The sequence below is a fragment of the Gadus chalcogrammus genome, chromosome 4 (genome assembly GCF_026213295.1).
Source record: "Gadus chalcogrammus isolate NIFS_2021 chromosome 4, NIFS_Gcha_1.0, whole genome shotgun sequence".
Classification (NCBI taxonomy): Eukaryota; Metazoa; Chordata; class Actinopteri; order Gadiformes; family Gadidae; genus Gadus; species Gadus chalcogrammus.
Window position 1 is genome coordinate 21,903,305 of NC_079415.1, and position 18,295 is coordinate 21,921,599.

The window sequence follows — 18,295 nt, forward strand, 5'->3', positions numbered from 1 at the left end:
TATAGAGAGTAAGCAAGTGGTATAAATATTGGTGGGACGTTCGGTAATACTATGTAGGAGGCATCTCCAAACGGCTGACCGCGGTCTTGACGGTCCAATCCGGACCCATGACCAATTTAAAATAATAATAAAAATAAGTTTTTTTTTTTTTTTTTTTTTTAAGACGTAATCTGACGTAACGAACGAATCAAAACGACCGAATCAAATAAACAAATCGTTATAGTGAACTGAACTGAAAGAACTAGTTCCCGGAAAAGAATCATTTTGCCCATCCCTAGTGTCCAGATGTGTGTACTTCTAATGTGCCTCTAATGTTTTTTTTGCGTGTGCATTTTGCGTGTTTGCAATAGTTGAATGGGGGGGTGTTCAGCGTGTGTGCTGGTCTATTTGTGTGGGATTTCATGCAGATATGCTCAGATATACCTTGTGGAGAACAGCTTATCCATGCACTTCTTTGAACGTTGTCCACAGAATAGTAGGCCACTTGCATCATACAGATGTATCAGTTTGGCTCATCGTAAGGTACACGAACACACACATGCTCCACTCGTCCTCATTGGCTGCGTGGGACTATAATAATCTATATGTTTTGTCTTTATCTTTAAACAGAGCCTCTCCTCTTTTTGCTGTGTGTGCCTCCAGGCCTTCTCTCTGTCCCCTGTGGCGTTCTGTCTATCCATCCACTCTAATCTCTGTCCATCACTATCACTCTGTTTTTCTGAATGGTCGGTCACTAACCTCAACATGAGGCCTTTATTTGGGCAGTCCCTTGCTATGGGAAGTTAAAAGCATGGTATAGTCTCTTATCTCCCCCAGGCTGGTTTACTTAGTGTACCGCACAGCTGTCAGCCATTCACCACAACACGTGTCACAACACACAAGCTCGCTGAGCGGCCTACACTACTGTGTGTTTGGCCATGTGCTTAAGTGTGTGTGCGTGTGTGCGCGCGCGCGCGTGTGTGTGTGTGTGTGTGTGTGTGTGTGTGTGTGTGCGGGACCCCCACTCTCCCTCACGCTGTAGTGTTTTCTTACACACAGGGACTGTAGAAACTCTGTCTCTTTAGCCTAGGGACACTCATCAGCTTCCCAATCTCTCCCTCGTGCTCTGGCTCTCTCGCTGTCTCTCTTTCTATACCTCCCCTCCGTTGTATGTTGTCCTCTGTCTCCATCTTTGTACGCAGCTCTTAATCTTGATGCCTACCCATGCCTCTCCCTTTCTCTTCCCTCTCTTCTCTCTTTCAGAGTGGAGAGGAGAGGAACAGTGTTAGTCCAGCGTGGGATAAACATATGTTAAGCTCACAACACTAAGGGCCCTATCTTGCATCCGGCGCAAGTGACTTAGTCACTGGCGCATGTGTCGTTGCTAGTTTACAACTGGCGCAGAGCGTTCTTTTCCCACCACCGCCACTCGCCGGTAAATTCGGCGGAAGGAGGAGGCGTGTTCTGGCGCAAACGGTATTTTGCCGTTTCTGAATACCATTGCGCTACTGACCAGGAAATACCTGGTTTAAAGTCAGTGGCGCGTTGTTCAGATGCTATTTTAAGGGCGCATGCATACATGCGCATGCGATGCATACGGATTGCTTGTGCACCTCGCGCATACACTTTGCTTCTCCCATCTACCTAGCCGCACATTCTTGGTAAATTATTTAGGAACAGCTGATGCAGCGGTAATAAGTTGTACTTTTAAATCAATGCATCTGCAAACACCGTACAGCAAACACATTTTTTCTTGACAGAGACATCGTGTAGGCCTACATGCCCATAACTTTTAGGATTGATGAGTATTTGATCGTGAAAAACATTGTTTTACCGCGAGTGAGTGTTAAAAAGAATGAATGAATGCGGGCGCGCGTATGTGCTCTGTTTAAACACACGCAAACTAAACACGTAACGCATAATTCAATCAATGGCAATGTCTTATACCGCGGGGACACATGCATATTAGGATAGCATACAATACTGATAAGAAACAATGTTTATAATGTACTGCGTATATCATTAAATAGAACCACAGTTACCGCATATAATATGTTATATCATATAGGCCTACGTTTTCTTTGCCGAAATTTATTTGAGGACTCAGTATTTCTGAAGTTGTGGAAGAAAACCCCTTATTCCATGTGTGAATTAGGCCATATTATTTGGCAATAAACTGAGCCATTTGCAGTTTGAAATTCATGTGCATCTGTCTCATCGGAGACTGCAGACGCGCTGTCAAAATATCAACTCGTCCGATTCAAATGCGCTCATGGCTCTTAAGGGGGATGGGAGCTGGCACTCTCATTGGTTTGTTGGACGTTACGCCCAAACCACACCTACGGGTAACTAGGCTGCTTCAGACCAACCCTTTTGACACTTGTCGCAAGTGTCATTTATCCGCCTGTAAAATAGCGATAGCGCCGTAGAACCGCCCACAAAGCTACTTGCGCTTTGCGCTTCCCACTTGCGTTTCAGACCGTTAAAATAGGGCCCTAATTATGCCTCATGCTACATGCTACTGTCATGTACCAGGGCTGCATAGTGAACTAAACTAGTGAAGATGAGTCTACTTCCTGGACCCTGGCACATAACAGAGCAGACCCATCATTAGTGTTCTGAGCAAACCCTGTGTTGCTCGTACCAAACCCCCCCCAGTGAAAAGGGTCTAATCCACAGTGTAATGCGTGTCCTTGGGGTACCTCAAACCCAGAGAACACAACAGTAGAAGACTCTGGTATCGTGTGTTCAACCTCTCTCTCTCGCTCTCGCTCTCGTTCTCGCTCTCTGACCAGATCCTGGTGCACCTGGGCCTCCTCACCAAGGAGTCAGGTTTCAAGATTGCGGAGAACGCCTTCAGCGGCGGGCCCCTGGGGGAGCTGGTGCAGTGGAGCGACCTCATCACCACCCTCTACCTGCTGGGCCACGACGTGCGCATCTCTGCCTCCCTGGCCGAGCTCAAAGAGTGAGTACTGCCGCAGACCTGTGCTAGCTAGGGCTGTGCTAGCTAGCACTGGGCTAGGGCTGCGCTAGCTAGAACTGGGCTAGGGCTGCGCTAGCTAGAACTGGGCTAGGGCTGCGCTCGCTAGAACTGGGCTAGGGGTGCGCTAGCTAGAACTGGGCTAGGGCTGTGCTAGCTAGAACTGGACTAACTTCTGTGGAGTGTTCTTGCTAAGTATTCGGAAAGCCTTTCCTATATTCTGGGATCCTTGTCCTATAGAGTTACTCCTTGTTATCTGTTTTGTTCCAGAGAAATGGTCTCAAAGAGAAACGTTTGCTAGCGGGGAGGGTTTCAGAAGGGTATTTGAATGGATGTATTTCTATGGTCGCCAGTTTTAACTGTCAATTTGAAAGCTTAAATACTTTTTCTGACAACGTTGGTGTAACAAAAACGCTTAAAACTAGAAAATGATGTTACTGGGCCAGTCCTAGGTTCGTTTGGAGCGGTGAAATCAAAAATAGAAATTAAAGACTGGAGACAGGGTTTATATTAAGTTTCTATTAAGTTGTCTTTAGATGAGTCTCTTATGTTCTGCTAAATAAATATTAAATTAATGTTATATTAATTAGTTTGTACATATATATTTGTTCTGCTAAATAAATACTAAATATATTAAATATTATATAAATGTTCTGTTAATTAAAGAGTTTGTGCAACTATATTTGTTCTGCTAAATAAATATTTAATATATTAAATATTGAATAAATGTTGTTTTGTTCTAGTTTGTGATTGTTTCCTATACATTATGAAAAGTAAAATACAATCAAAATGTGTATACAATTAATTGTGTATACAAATGTGTATACAAACAACAACAATCTAATATCTTTCCAACAATATCTGTATAAAATATCTTTGTCTGCGCTGTCCAGACGTGCAACACAGATGTGGTTCTAGGATCCTTTTTCAGGGTTTCAAAAAACCTGACCTGCACAACAGGCCATACATAAAATAAATAAGACAGTTCACCGACCACCTATATAAATTCTCTCGCTTTATATGGCTATGGCGGAGGAATGCTATTTCTCCCCCGCAGACTGTATTACCATGGTTACATAAAACTAACTGACAACCGACACTCGACCATTACAATTATTCACAAACGTAAAACAATAGGGATTCAAACGTTTCGATTTGTAACCCTTTCTATTTTTCCAGAAAGATATATGATCTGATACCAGAGAGCAAGGATAAGGGTTTGAGACCCAAGTTCTGTCTGGATTAGAGTCCTAGAACCTGGGTTGGAGTCCCAGGGAAAGGACCAAATTCCTTTAGGTCGGGTTGGAGTCCCAGAGAAAGGACCAAGTTCCTTTAGGTCGGGTTGGAGTCCCAGAGAAAGGCCTGAGTTCTGTCTGGGTTGGAGTCCCAGAATAAGGCCTTTGGTTCGTGGTTAGAGTCCCGACGTGTGTCTGGGTTAGAGTCCTAGAATATAGTCCTACAATAGAAATTGACTAGAATCCGGGTTGGAGTCCCAGAGAAAGTTCAAGTTCCTTTAAGTCGGGTTGGAGTCCCGACGTGGGTACCGAATTTCTTTAGGTCGGGTTGGAGTCCCGACGTGGATACCGGAGAGACTGTTGATCTGATCTTAAATACATTGCACTTTCTATTTTACTCATTTCTCTGCATATGTTTTCTTTTACTTATCTATTATTTTATTTTATTGTATGACAATGTTTATATGTGAAGCACTTTGAGTCTGCCTTGTGTATGAAAAGTGTTACATGAATAAAGTTGCCTTGCCTTGCTTAAAACATCTATAACATAAAGTCGTACATAAAACAACGTAAACCTATTCCAAACTGAGCTGAAGTGAGTTAGTTGTGACGGTTTATGTCGCTAGTATATTAGTATATTACGCATACCTTCATTCAACCCGGTGGACCGGTACTCACAAATTAGGTCAAAACTCACCAAAACAGTCTTTCAGCACTCGTTTTGTCAATAGATATATCAAACACTCGTCTTGAGATTGAAAGACGAAGACTAATAATATAATATCAATTATACAGTTTACATGTAACACGTGCCTCTGATTTTGTCTCTGAATCGTTTAACAGTTCTTCAAGCTCGTCTAGAGAAAGACGTCTGAAAGAGGCAGTGACGTTATTAAAGGGATGGTGAAAAAAACTTTTCTCAATCTTTTAATATATTAAATGTATTTATTATCAAATAAGTTATCTATTAATGTATATACTGTTTCATATTTATAATTGAGACTCATTATAGCTTTGTGTTAAATCGGGGTCCAGAAAGGATGTTTTTGCTTTTCTTAGCACAGGGAGACCTTTACTACTGTGAGCCCAGTTTTTGTTTGACATAAACCATTTACACACTCGCTGATCTCCAGCATGTTCTCCAGCAACATGATTGGTCGAAACAAATATGAAGCAAAAGTAAGTGATACACCCCACTCACCCAGATTTGAGCTGATTGATTTTTCCTCTTCTGTACCTCCACAGCCGCAATATCGATCGTAAGCGTCGCATATCCAGACGCTTTGGATAAAATTGTCGTCTAAATGACTAAATCTATTCCCAGATTATTGTAGATCTGACTTTTACTTGGTCATGCATATCTAATACCGTCTCGTAAAACCCCAAAATGTATTCCAATTCTTATGTTTGTAGCGTCACCATTGTAAGCCCAAACTACTTCTACCTTAACCCAAATACTATACCAAGGCCATACAAGAACTAGAAAAGAAGGAAACAATAATAAAGGTGGTAAACGTTGAGGTGCAACCACATGGTAGAGGGCGGGAAACAAGGGGACGGATTATCATGAACAAGAGAAGAGCGTTATCAGAACCCAACAGGGCCATTTTGTGGCCCATTGGCAGATGCACTCTGAATCACTTGGAATTATGTTTTTTTCCCAAGGCCAGGGTGTTTATGGACGTAAACAAAAGCCTCTCTGCTCCACTTCTGCTAGGTTCAGACAGAGCACTCAGACGCACATGCTTGGAAATGTGTGGATGTTCTGGTTACCATGTGTTTACTTTAACATTTGTGTGTGTGTGTGTGTGTATTTTTTATAAAACCTAATATTTCGCGTTGGCGGACCATCATTTTACGGGTCCATTTGTATTGGTCATGTATTTGTCATGTCTATCATGTCATGCTGCAAAGTCAACCCCCCATGTGGGACAGAACCATATCTCCCAAACCACCACTCCACTAGACGTGTCTTCCTCCTAAAGACTCAAAATCCTGCCATTGTCAGGAACGCAGGGTCGCTCACCAGATTCCGCAAAAGACTAAAGACTGACCTCTTCAGAGTTCACCACCCCTCCTACGCACTTATTGTATGTTGTACGTCCTGGCACTTTATGTACACCCTTATTTTATGTTGTACGTCCTGGCTCTTAAATGTATGCACTTAATGTATGTTTTACGTCCTGGCACTTAATGGACGCACTTATTGTGTGTCGTACTTAGTTATAGTACTTGCCATTTTGTAGTCCTAGCTATCTTTGTTGTATACGGGGAATGGGTATACCTAGCAATTGTAGTTGCTTGGCACTTGGTTCTATGAACATCCTTACTGTACCAACAGCGATATTGTTGTTTCTCTTTCTTCTGACAAATGTACTTATTGTAGGTTGCTTTGGATAAAAGCGTCTTCTAAATGTAAATGTAAATGTAAATGTTTATGGTTCTTCCGCCCCTACCCCCTACCCGCCTGCGCCACGCCCCCAGGATCATGCGCCGTGTGATGGGGAACAAGTCCAGCTGCCCCACCCAGGGGGACAAGGTTGTGGAGCTCATCTACATCGACATCGTGGGGCTCACACAGTTCAAAAAGACCCTGGGGCCCTCCTGGGTGCACTACCAGTGAGTATACTGGTTTATATTAGATGAATCATCATCATATTATACTGGTTTATATTAGATCTATCATCATCAACATATTATACTGGTTTATATCGGATACATAATTTATCATCACGACCAGTGAGTGATCATATTATACTGGTTTATATACTGGCTTATATTAGATATATGGTGTATAATGACAAAAGCCAATAACAAATTAAAAAAATGTATATATATCTATCGATACATCTTGTGTCATGTATTTGTATTTTCGCTTTATTAAATCACATTATACTAGTAATAATAATCATTTTGTATAGCACGTATGATATATCAAATCTGAAAAAACGCATGTCACAAAGTCACATTTTTCCATGATACATTAAACCAAGATAAAGTAGTGACCCAATGAGTGCTATTGTATACATTAATAAGATATTTGCTGTTTCACTAACAAAACAAACTTAAGATGAAGAAAACGGTGGTTTGATATCATGTTGGTCAATGCCCTTTGTTCTTGCAATACTACATATGCACACACGTGCCCACACATACGCGCACACTTTTGTGACCTAGTTTCCAGTCTGGAAGGGGCAGCTTTGTAGAAATGATCAATAAGGTTCTTTCTTTTCTGTGTTTGAGCTGTGAAGTTCAGTAGTAGGGGAAGAAGGAGCTGGGAGATGTGATCTATGGTCCCTGTTGTATAGTGCTTTTGAAACATCAATTTCACCTTCCACCAGAAGTAAACTTCAAGTGTTTGATGTTTCATATATTGGTTGTTCTGCCAATTTGGTATCTTGACATGAGTTTAATAATAGCACGGCTCACCAAAGCCATGTCAGAAAAAAATAGTGATCTCCCGCTTCCCTTTGGAGTGTCTACCTGAGAGAATATTCTAGATTGTACTTCTGCTCGCTTCAACGCTTCGTCCAAGCAACATCCAGAGAGTAACACATCCTCAGCGATCGACCCAAGAAGGCGACCATAACCATAACCTTGACCCTGCTTATTCCTCAGAGTTGGAGTCCATGGCAGGGCGTCTGACCTTGTGACCATGGTCACTCGTCTGTCTTGGGTCTGGCCATCTGACCCTGGCTATGACCTGGGTCACCCGGTCTGTCTTGGGTCTGGGCCTCTGTTGTCATCCTTTATTACCTCCCAACTCTTTGCCTCAGAGTAGCTTCCCTAGCATATAAAACTAACTCTGAGGTATGACCGATCACACTCTTGACGCTTCAGACCAAAGCACACAGCCGTCACGGGGAGGACATTGTGTGTGGTGCTATAAATAAAGAGGTGAACCTGGCGCTCCATAGGCCCAGGGCGTTTACCCTTTCCTCCTCCACTGCCAGCGACATCGCCGTCTCCTGTCTTGCCGCAGGCCTCCAGCCGACCGCAGATGGACGTTTCCACGCTCTAACCTGGGCAGGCGGATGTGTTGTTGTGGTTGTTGTTTTTACTCAAGCTAACAGTACCAGCAGTAGAGTGACGATGTGCTGAGGCTGCTAACGGCTCCTCCTGTCGGCCCGTGGCTTTGTGCCGACGGCCGTCTTCCTCCGCGTGGCCCCTGAAGGAAAACACTGCATCGTTTTTATCTTTGTGTTTAATGTAGCCTTCTATTTCTTCTCTTTGATGGTGATTCCTCTTGAAGGCTCAAGCCTCTTCCTCTATTTCTTAATTTGTGGTTTGATGATTCGGCCATTGAAGGCTTTATTCTTTTGATTCGATGTTCTCCGATGTTCTCCGGGAAATAAACCCTGCAGGAACCCTGACCGACGTATTAGGGACACACAGGACTCTGTAGACATGACCCTGACATACCAAGGTGTGTATAGGCGTGAAGCTTAACAATGGCTTCGTAAAACGTGGATAGAAAACAGGAACGCCCCCTCCTACGTAGGAAGGAGGCACATTTGAATATTAGCTTCCCCACTCCCCTCCAATCAGAGCATCCCTAAGATTTTGCGGACCAGCGGACGAGCAGCTCCGGCGGGGGGAACTCGGCGCGCTAGCCCTGCAGCTAAGCTCCGGGAGTACAATCCCTTTCACTGGCGCCGAGCTCACCCCGCCGGAGCTGCCGCCGAAGCTTCGGCGGAAGTCGGGAGGAGGAGACATGGAGTAGTCAGTTCATCTGGACCGAGAGTCCAAGTGATAGAGCAGAGGTTGTGTAGGGCAGAGATTTGGCAGCGTATGAATGAACTTGATCTAAAGTCGTAGCAGTTAGTCGATTACCCATTGTAAAAAGGTCTGAGATATACGCCACCTATGTGGCTGCCCCGCTCCACCTGGGTGACTTTAACTGGGCTCCTCCAAACAGGTCGCAGGGTGGTGATGTTCAATCGGGTTTATTGTATGTATGTTTCCATGCAGGAGATCTGAGTGTGTGTGTGTACTGATGGTTTAACCTGTTCACACTCATTACTCAATGTGCAACAGGTGTGGCGAGAATACTAAACTCCAAAAGCAGAGAAAAAAAGAAGTCACTCATGTAGAACTATTGCACCGAGATAATCATTATGAAATATTTGTTCAGCTGAAAGGTTGTTGGGGCACCTCAATGTCCCCGGTCAACTGATGGCCTGGGCACTCTTTTTTTTCTCCTCCCTTCTCTCTCTGTTCCCCCTCTTCTTCGCCCCTGTCTCAGCCTCCCCACGGCCCTCCTCTTCAACGCGTGTGTCTCTTTGGTTCGCTGCCTCTGTCCCTGATGGGGAATCTTCCCCCTGACAGCTGTGAGTCTGAATCTCACGCTGTCAGGCCCTGCTTGACGTCGTCCTCTGGGTCCCATTTTTCTCTGTACTCTCAAAAAGGCAGACGGGAAATAAATGTCCTCAGGAATCACAACAGCAGTGGATTTATGTCCAGGCCAGCCTGGTGCGTGCTATACGACGCAGCACAATGTGCAGGAGAGCAGTGCTGGGTAATAAATGGCCTTTTGTCAGCTATTGGTTTTCTGGAGTGAGGGAAGAGGAAAAATAAGTCCTCTGTGTGAAGTACTCACTAGGGTCGATTTATCACACTGCTTTCTGCACCTCAAAATAATCAAAAGCCCTCACGTAGCAGGAACCGCAGTGCGTGACGCACTGTTGTCCAGCGGGGCGGGAACATGGGCGCCCAGAGGAGCTGAAGAAACAGCCAGGCATATGAGGAAGTCACCGTCAGTGCTTCTAGCGATACTCGCTGTATTGATCTTTATGGTCGGGCCGTCTTCCCCCCCTCCGTTCTCAGTGTGCCTACTCAAATCCTTCTCCCTTCTGCCTTTGTCTCTTCTGGTCCCTCGTGTTGGTTTCTCTCTGGTTCTCGTTTTGTCTTGGCAGGGCTCCAGACTAACTTTTTTTACTAGGAGCACTGTGGCCCCTAACTGAAAATTTCAGGGGCGCAACCAGAAATTTGATTATAGATGCAGAAATTACAATGTTCAAATTCAGTGTCACATTTTATTGTGATTCTCATCTATCCCAACGGTTTCCAGGTTTGCGCATGCATGCGTTCGACAAGTAGTACTGAAGCGACAGTTTCACGGGATTGCGCCCGCTTGTCAGGATGCTGAGCCTCTTCTCTGGCGCTCGCCTCTCCATTGAGAATGCATTATCAGGCCTGACAAACGCCTCCCGTGTGAAAAGCCCTTTATGGAACCTGAAGCAGATTCCTGCACTGGTGAAACGACGGTGAAACGAGTCGGGTCGGACGCCTGAAAAGCGCGGGTCAGGCGTGGGTTTTGCGATTGCGAGCGAGAATTCACTTGTGCTGGATATGTTAATCAGGAGCAGAGGAGTCAACTAAAACCGTCAACAGTGGATGATGTGCTTTTTTTGCACAACAATCTATAGCACCAAGCCAAACACCAGATAGTGTAATTTCCATCTAATGTTTCTAATTCTCCATCGGGTGCGGGTCGGGTGTCGGTATCAATTCATAGCGGGTCTGGTCGGGCTTAGTATTGCGGGTACGGGCTGGTGCGGGGTTTGTAAAATAAGACCCGTGCAGGACTGACTTGAACTGGCACACTAGCCGAAGGTCGGAAGAACGAGTCAATAGTTTGCTTGCTCATTGTAAACGCACGTAGCAGTGAAATTTTTCTCCTTCGCACAGACGTTTACGCGCGGTCGATAATCTCTAGGACCCTCCCCCTCGACACATTAGCCACTGACATTTCATATCCTTCTTACACTCATTGGCCTGCTAAAGATTCTGGATTCATTGACGCGCCCCTTCCACGTTTAACGTGTAAAAAGAAGGGGGCAAATTTACTGGTCGCACATGCACGACCAGATGGAAAATTCGGTCGCATATCTCAAATTTTGGTCTCATAATGAGACCATTTGGTCGCAGTCTGGAGCCCTGGTTCTTCTGCTGACGTCCTCTTTATTGCAACCATTCTCCTTCTTTGCGTGTCGCTGTCAACCTCTCTTTAAAGGAGACATATTATGATGTTTTTCCCAACAAGTAAACATAGCATTTGACTTCCAGAAAACATGTTTTTGAAGCTGTTTGCTGGAAATAGCTTTTAGGAAAATAAATATCGCTATTCCCCTCTGTTTCAGTCCCTTCAGAATGCGCTGTTTCTGGTGTCTGTAGCGTTGATGCAAATGAGCTGCTGCCCATTGACCAATGAGCTGTCAGACTGAACCACAGCATGGAGGAGCAGGGATTGTTGCCGTTTGCTGACTCCTGGAGCTCTATATCTATATAATATAATTGAACATAATAATATTATGTATGGGTACTTATATAATATGCTATGTGCGCCTCGGATGATATTAAGAATAATAAAGACTGTCTGACGTCTCTGGTACTTCCACAAGTAAAGACTCGTTGTGGGGGATATCTCGCCCATGGTTGAGAAGAATTGGGGGGATGGAACTTTGGCATTGACTCTCTGAAGTCCATGAACCGCGACATGGAGAAGAAAGGGATTGTACTCCGGGAGCTGAGCTGCCGGACTGCCTCCGAGCTCCCTGTGCCGAAGCTGCCGGACTACAGTCCGGCCGCCGTTGAAGCCATCCGGCCGCAGTCCGGCAGCTCCGGCGAGCTGAACTGGCGCCGAAGCTAGGTGGCAGCTCCAGTGGACTAGCAGCTTGGGCGGACGAGCAGCTCCGGCTGGGGTAGCTCGGCGGCAGTCCGGCAGCTCAGCTCCGAGAGTACAATCCCTTTCTACTCCATGTCTCCTCCTCCCGACTTCCGCCGAAGCTTCGGCGGCAGCTCCGGCGGGGTGAGCTCGGCGCCAGTGAAAGGGATTGTACTCCCGGAGCTTAGCTGCAGGGCTAGCGCGCCGAGTTCCCCCCGCCGGAGCTGCTCGTCCGCTGGTCCGCAAAATCTTAGGGATGCTCTGATTGGAGGGGAGTGGGGAAGCTGGAGGTAATATTCAAATGTGCCTCCTTCCTACGTAGGAGGGGGCGCCGAAACTGACTCGCTCGTTCGGTAGCTGGAGGCGGGCTGCTTCCAGAAATGCGTATCTCACCCAAAAAATCATGTACAGACTTTTTTCAAAGTTTCTATGCGTGTCAGAGCACCATTTACCCACAACGACACCCCAAATCCCAGGAAAAGTGCTGTTTTCATAATTAATTTAATTCCTCCTGTCGTGTTGAACACACTGCTCTGTGATCCGGTTTGTTCTCCGCTCTCTGAAGTGTTGATGTCTGAGCTGTGCACCGGGGATAGCAGTTCAGCGATAGAAACTGAGCCGTTGTGTGATGATGGCTTCATATCAGGTCCTCCTGAAGTCGGCCTCAGCGACTTTACACGCCATGAAACAGGAATTTGTTACAGAAACAGTAACTTAGGATGTATCGTTGGATCGCAAAAAAACTTTTTTTTTGGGTCTGGGGGTTGGCTGTTACTTTGGCAACAGGTGGTTCTTGGCCTCTACCTGTTCGAACAAGACAGGGAGCCACTTTGCACAACGCCCCCCTCCACCTTCTTGGCTGAAGGGATGATTCACCTACCGCCCGCCAAGTCTGCCTCACTGAAGTCAACTTTGTTTCCCTTTTCCATCGATTATTTCGACAAACTGCTCGTCTCTGACAAACTTCTCATCAACTGCTCCCACCCCCCATATCCTTACCCTACTCTTGTTCGGAATTGTCCAGCAAGATGTCTCCCCCCCCCCCCCTCATCCCCTGCTCTGTAATGACCATATCCATCTATATTCACTGCCGAGTTCCCGCCTGAGTCAATAAACTATTATCTTTTCTTAACTAAATGACTACTCAGCTGAACATTTTCCCTAATTAGGGGTCCAAGCCAACAGGTTGGATCCCTATTGTTTTTGTAAGGATTTTTTTTATTATACTTCCTACCAAGAAAGTGGTACCACAGCCCAGACCGTAAATGGTGCCGACATGCCAATTTCATGACTAGATCCAGGTCCGTGAAGACTATTCAGGCGACAAAATCCAGACACGCCGGTCACTAGGTGGCGCTATACCAAGGAATACGCGTTTGGGGCTATAACTCCCACACCGAACCTCCCACAGTCAAAAACTTGTACCCACATATTCACTGGAGTCTGCTGCTCCAAAAAAAACTGTTTTTTCCCTACTCCTCCCACATTTCTTGACCAATCGACACCAAACTTTGCACACGACATCTTTAGACGCACGCGCAAAGAAATTATCGGACAATTTTTTGATCCGACCTTCGTTGACGAAACGGGAGCGTTTTGAATATTGTTTTATGAGCTAAATTAGACGTGGAAAATCAAAAATCCAGAAAAATCCAAAAGTAGACATCAGAACGAGTCCAAATTTTACAGACATGTTGGTGCTAACCTTAATGCCGTTCGATAAAAAAATCGGAAAATTTCGCCATTAGGGGGCGCCATAAACGAGGAAATTGTATATCTTCTAAAAAATTTCGCTGCGAACTGACTTCTCGCTACTCCTACCACAGTCAAATCCTTTGTATCCACAAGTTCAGGGTAGCGTTTTGAACACATGCTTCGCGTTGTGCCGGCGAAACGCACATTTCTTGTCGCGTTGTGCCGGCGAAATGCACACTTCTTGGACCCCTGCATAACTGCTTGCAGTTCTAGTTCCCTTTACAACACCCGGCACCCCTCTCCCACACTCACACACACGTGCATAATTCTCACTGCCATCTGCGGATCATCTGCCAGTTGGGGGACAGAATGTGAGAGTAACAGGAGGGAGGGAGGCCGCAGAGATATGTGGACATTGAGGGGGAGTGGGAGGGATAGCGAGAGTGGACAGGGTGGGCGAGAGTGTGCTCTTTTGTTCCGGATGATCATCGTCAGACCTTGCAACTTTCACCATCCAATGGTTGAACCACACATTTTTCGAACTTTGTATCGAATGTCACCAATGCAAAGAAATGTGCAGTCTAAAATAATATTGAGGATAAGGTTGTCAACATACACGCACACGCAGGCACAAACATATGCACACACATACGTATGACAGAATGTGATTACGAAGAGATAATAGAGTAGATTAGATGGTTGGTTTGAATTGTGGGTAGAATGTTTAACCCGTATACCCTGTGATGCCGTAACACCTACGATATCAATTTAAAACGAATTGCTTAAGGGTAAACAGTCTATTCATTTGTGGAGAGCTAATCTGCAGACGACTTAAGAACACTATGAACAAATTCCAATGATGTCATGTTCACTCTGGTGTGTGTGTGTGTGTGTGTGTGTGTGTGTGTGTGTGTGTGTGTGTGTGTGTGTGTGTGTGTGTGTGTGTGTGTGTGTGTGTGTGTGTGTGTGTGTGTGTGTGTGTGTGTGTGTGTGTGTGTGTGACAGGTGCATGTTACGGGTGCTGGATTCCTTCGGCACGGAGCCAGAGTTTAACCACGCCCACTACGCCCAGTCCAAGGGCCACAAGACTCCCTGGGGAAAGTGGAATCTGAACCCGCAGCAGTTCAACACCATGTTCCGTAAGTCTTAAGGCTCGGTTTATTTTGAGTCGTTTTGAAAATATAGTATTAATCAATGAGCAGCAAGGGGATTTAGGAATAATTTCTCAAAGATGCCAACAGGTTGATGGGAACCGAACCGAGAACCCAAAGGCTGGGAAACGAACCCAAACATAAATGTCCAGAGATACTTTGAAACCAATTAGGAGGTATGGGTTTGAGGCATTACTGCTCTAAGATGCATTTAGAGTTCAACACTGATCTAAACCAGATACAGGCTCACTGTATTCATACTATAATACCAGTAGCCTAATCCATGAATACAAAAGAATACACAGTCTACCCCCAGTCAGTGGGACCCTTCCAAAACTGTGCTGAATGATCCGTAATATGTTTTGCTAGGTGCTGCGTCAGAGTTGGAAGTCAATGCTGGCCAGTGGGAATGTGAAAGCTCAGGCACACAAGCAGCTCAGCAGTGTTGCCCTCTAAACCAATATCCATGCCAGTTCCTGTTTCACAGAAGTCACTGCAGTTCATTATTGAATGTTGAAGAGCGCTCACATCATCCCTCCTCTGGTCTGTTATTGATTAAGGTATATTCTGCAAGGCTGGGAAACCAACATACAAGTCCTTACAGCATACTTCAAACAGAAATTACATTAAATTATTCATTCTGTGCTCATTACCTGTTTTCTATGGAAATAACGTCATATTCCGGAAGTATTCTAGAAGGTTCTTGGTTAGATTCCCAATGTCCAAAGCTTGACCTGAGGTATCCTTGAGCTCGATGCCCACTCACGCTCTCGCTGCTCCTTAATGTCTATGGTTAAAGGGACCTACTCAATGACCTGCTCAATGATTGGACAAAAGACACACAATGCAATCCACCTGGTAAAAACTGATTCGGTTTAACCCTCGCTTCGGAGAATGCTGCTTAATAATAGATCTGGAAAAGGTGAAAGCAATTTCACTTTGTCTTAAACGTGGGACAAGAGCAACAAGAAAATACTCTTTATCCGTCACACTCCTGGTCACACTCAACTGTCCTCTCCCTCCCTCCACACAGTGAGCTTGATGCCTGGTGAATAAAGGCTTGTGATTGTGTAGTTGTGATGAGGAGCTGGCGGTGGGTGGTTGTGGTGTACGGTGGGTTCGTGTTCCTGCAGGATGGCAGCGAGCCTTTCCCCCCGGGTACTGACCTTTCCCCCCCGGCCGGACAAAGCAGTGAAATGCTATCCCTCTTGCCGGTCCGCACTTCTTTCTTTAAAGAAACGATCCGGGGCCAGAGCGACCCGGAGCCTCGGCCACACCCCCCCACACCCACACACCTGAAAGGGCTCTTTGTGTGCTGAATAAGGCTACTTCTTTCCCAGAAGACACCCTGGAAGTCCATTTGAAGAGCAGCGGGGTTAGATTATATCGCGGTGAAAACAAGTGCATGGCCCATGTTGGCAGAGGGCTGAACACACCGGGGCTTTGCCTTCCGCTGTGTGACCTGTGGTCTTTTGTGCCTGGTGACTCTGGGTTTCCTTCGTCTCAGTGTGTCGTGAGCTGGTCCTTCTCTTCCAGGCCCTTCAGCCTTAATTATTAGTACGTGTTGCCGATCGGGGCTCCCCTGTTGTGGCACTCATACTTTTATGCCTCCACTGTGGTCGGATAACCCATTTAGACATGTTGGTTGTGTTGTGCTTGAGAGGCAAGTGGTGTCAACACGAGCCAAAGAATGAGATTAAAGCTGCTGCAGGTATGATTTGTTGTAAAAGAGAAGGAAAAAGCAGATTTGCAATGTTGAAACAAACAAATCAATCTATCATAAATGAGCTGGGAGCAGACTAACGTCTAAAAGTCTCATACAGAGGCAGCACAGATATCCCTTCACAGCATTTCACTCACTATTATGGATGATGGATGACATTTTAAACAAATGACACTCAAATCAATTTCTTAAATCGTATCTACAGCATTGTTTCCGTCTTCTGTTATGCATTTATTATTATTTGACATATGCATTTGCTTGTTTGACCCCGTAGTCACAATGGCAGTCAAATCCCCTTAAAACAATCCCTCATCTTCTGGTACTTGGATGGCTGAAATCATACAACATGGTGATCCATCAGGCCTACCTTGGGGGACAGAATTTTACCTTACCTTGTGAGTGTGGTCAGGGTCATTTATCCTCCTTTTGGATTGGTCCATTTGTCTTTTTGCGGCGCCATACATCTGAGTTCACGGGGAACATGGAGTACCTGGTCCCCAGCCAAGTGGACAAGATGAGGCCAAAACAGGCTCTTTTATCTAATTCTGTTAGCCTCGCGTGTATTGGAGACATTACCTTGTGTTCCAACGTGCTATGCATCTCAGCCCTAATTACAGTAAGTAATTTATTAATCATGAAGCCGCAAGAAAAGAAAGAAATATCTTTCAGCACTTCGCCTTTTTTCAAACCGCTTCCACTGGCTAGGGCTTGGAGTATTGTCGAGAGTGCAATTAAGTGCTTTAAACGGGAAAGGTAAGCCACAAAATGCTTTGTCAAAGAACAAACCACAGGAACAGAAAAAGGGGAAACACATTAGCAAGTGTGTTTGTGTGCCTTTGTGTGGTTAAATGTGTATACTCTCATTGTTTTCCTTGGTCTGGTAATGGCTTTCTATACGTTTAGGACCGGGTCTACCCAACATAAACCAAGGTTGACCAAACCCACCTAAGTTGGCTCGTTCTGTGAATCTAGGAGGGGTATAACTTTAAACAAAAACATTGTTTTGATAATTTCTTAACCCTTATAAAGTTTTTTTATAAAAAAAATAGTTCCCCAATTGCCTATTCACGTTATTTTTAAGCACAGTAGTTCTGTTTTCGTTTTTTTGGTATTACTCTAGCCTCATAAAGCCCTCGTCTCAAACAAACAAAACTTGTCATTAGGGCTACATGTTGTTTCTTGTCAAGTCAAGCGGTCACAGAAAAAAAAGTAATCCTAGTTTGTGATCTTCTCAAAGGGTTGTCATTGGATTTAACAACACAACTTCTACGACCATCACATAACAATTGTGTATTTGCTGTGTGCCGAGTTAATACTGACTGTGGTAAATCCATTGAAACACCCATTGCCTTCTTCAAATGGCTTCGATGGGTGCTGTTATTGTTTTATTTCGTCCCAAATCTATCTGCTGCCTTACTTAACAGTCAAGCATACAGGCCAGACACATTATCAAGCTATTGTTCGTCCAGCTTTGGCTTCTGTTGTGTTATTCAATAGCAAGGACCCCGTACAGGGTATTAATATTGATCGGCCTCAGCAAGCGCCACGGTGTACGGTACAGCCTTCCCGGTGTTCAGTGTCGGCTTCTTGATTGAAGGCCGTGTCTCCAGATGAATAATTCACCTGAAACTAACCACTAGCGTGCGGCCCATGTGATTAAAGGCACTTGGTATGCTAACAGCACACCCCAGCCATCCTCAGGGTCTGGAGGGCAGCGCCGGGACTCTTTGACAGGCTCATCAAAAACAGTCAGGCCAGTCAGCCCCCCACCGACGCAGTCGGTCTGAAGTCCTTGAGCTTGGTGGATCTGTGCCCCCGAGAGAAGCCGTTGGATGGCTAGGCAGACTTTTGTCTTTATCTTTATAG

At 45.3% G+C, this 18,295-nt stretch overlaps 1 protein-coding gene across 1 annotated transcript in view; it reads left to right on the forward strand.

Moving 5' to 3' along the window:
- mgat5 (alpha-1,6-mannosylglycoprotein 6-beta-N-acetylglucosaminyltransferase) overlaps positions 1-18,295 on the forward strand; it is a 109,964-nt gene that overhangs the window by 52,890 nt on the left and 38,779 nt on the right. Inside the window, exons 7-9 of the mRNA XM_056589177.1 lie at positions 2,775-2,944; positions 6,679-6,813; positions 14,561-14,694. Coding sequence (XP_056445152.1) covers positions 2,775-2,944; positions 6,679-6,813; positions 14,561-14,694 — 439 coding nt within the window. The remainder of the gene's footprint in view (positions 1-2,774; positions 2,945-6,678; positions 6,814-14,560; positions 14,695-18,295) is intronic.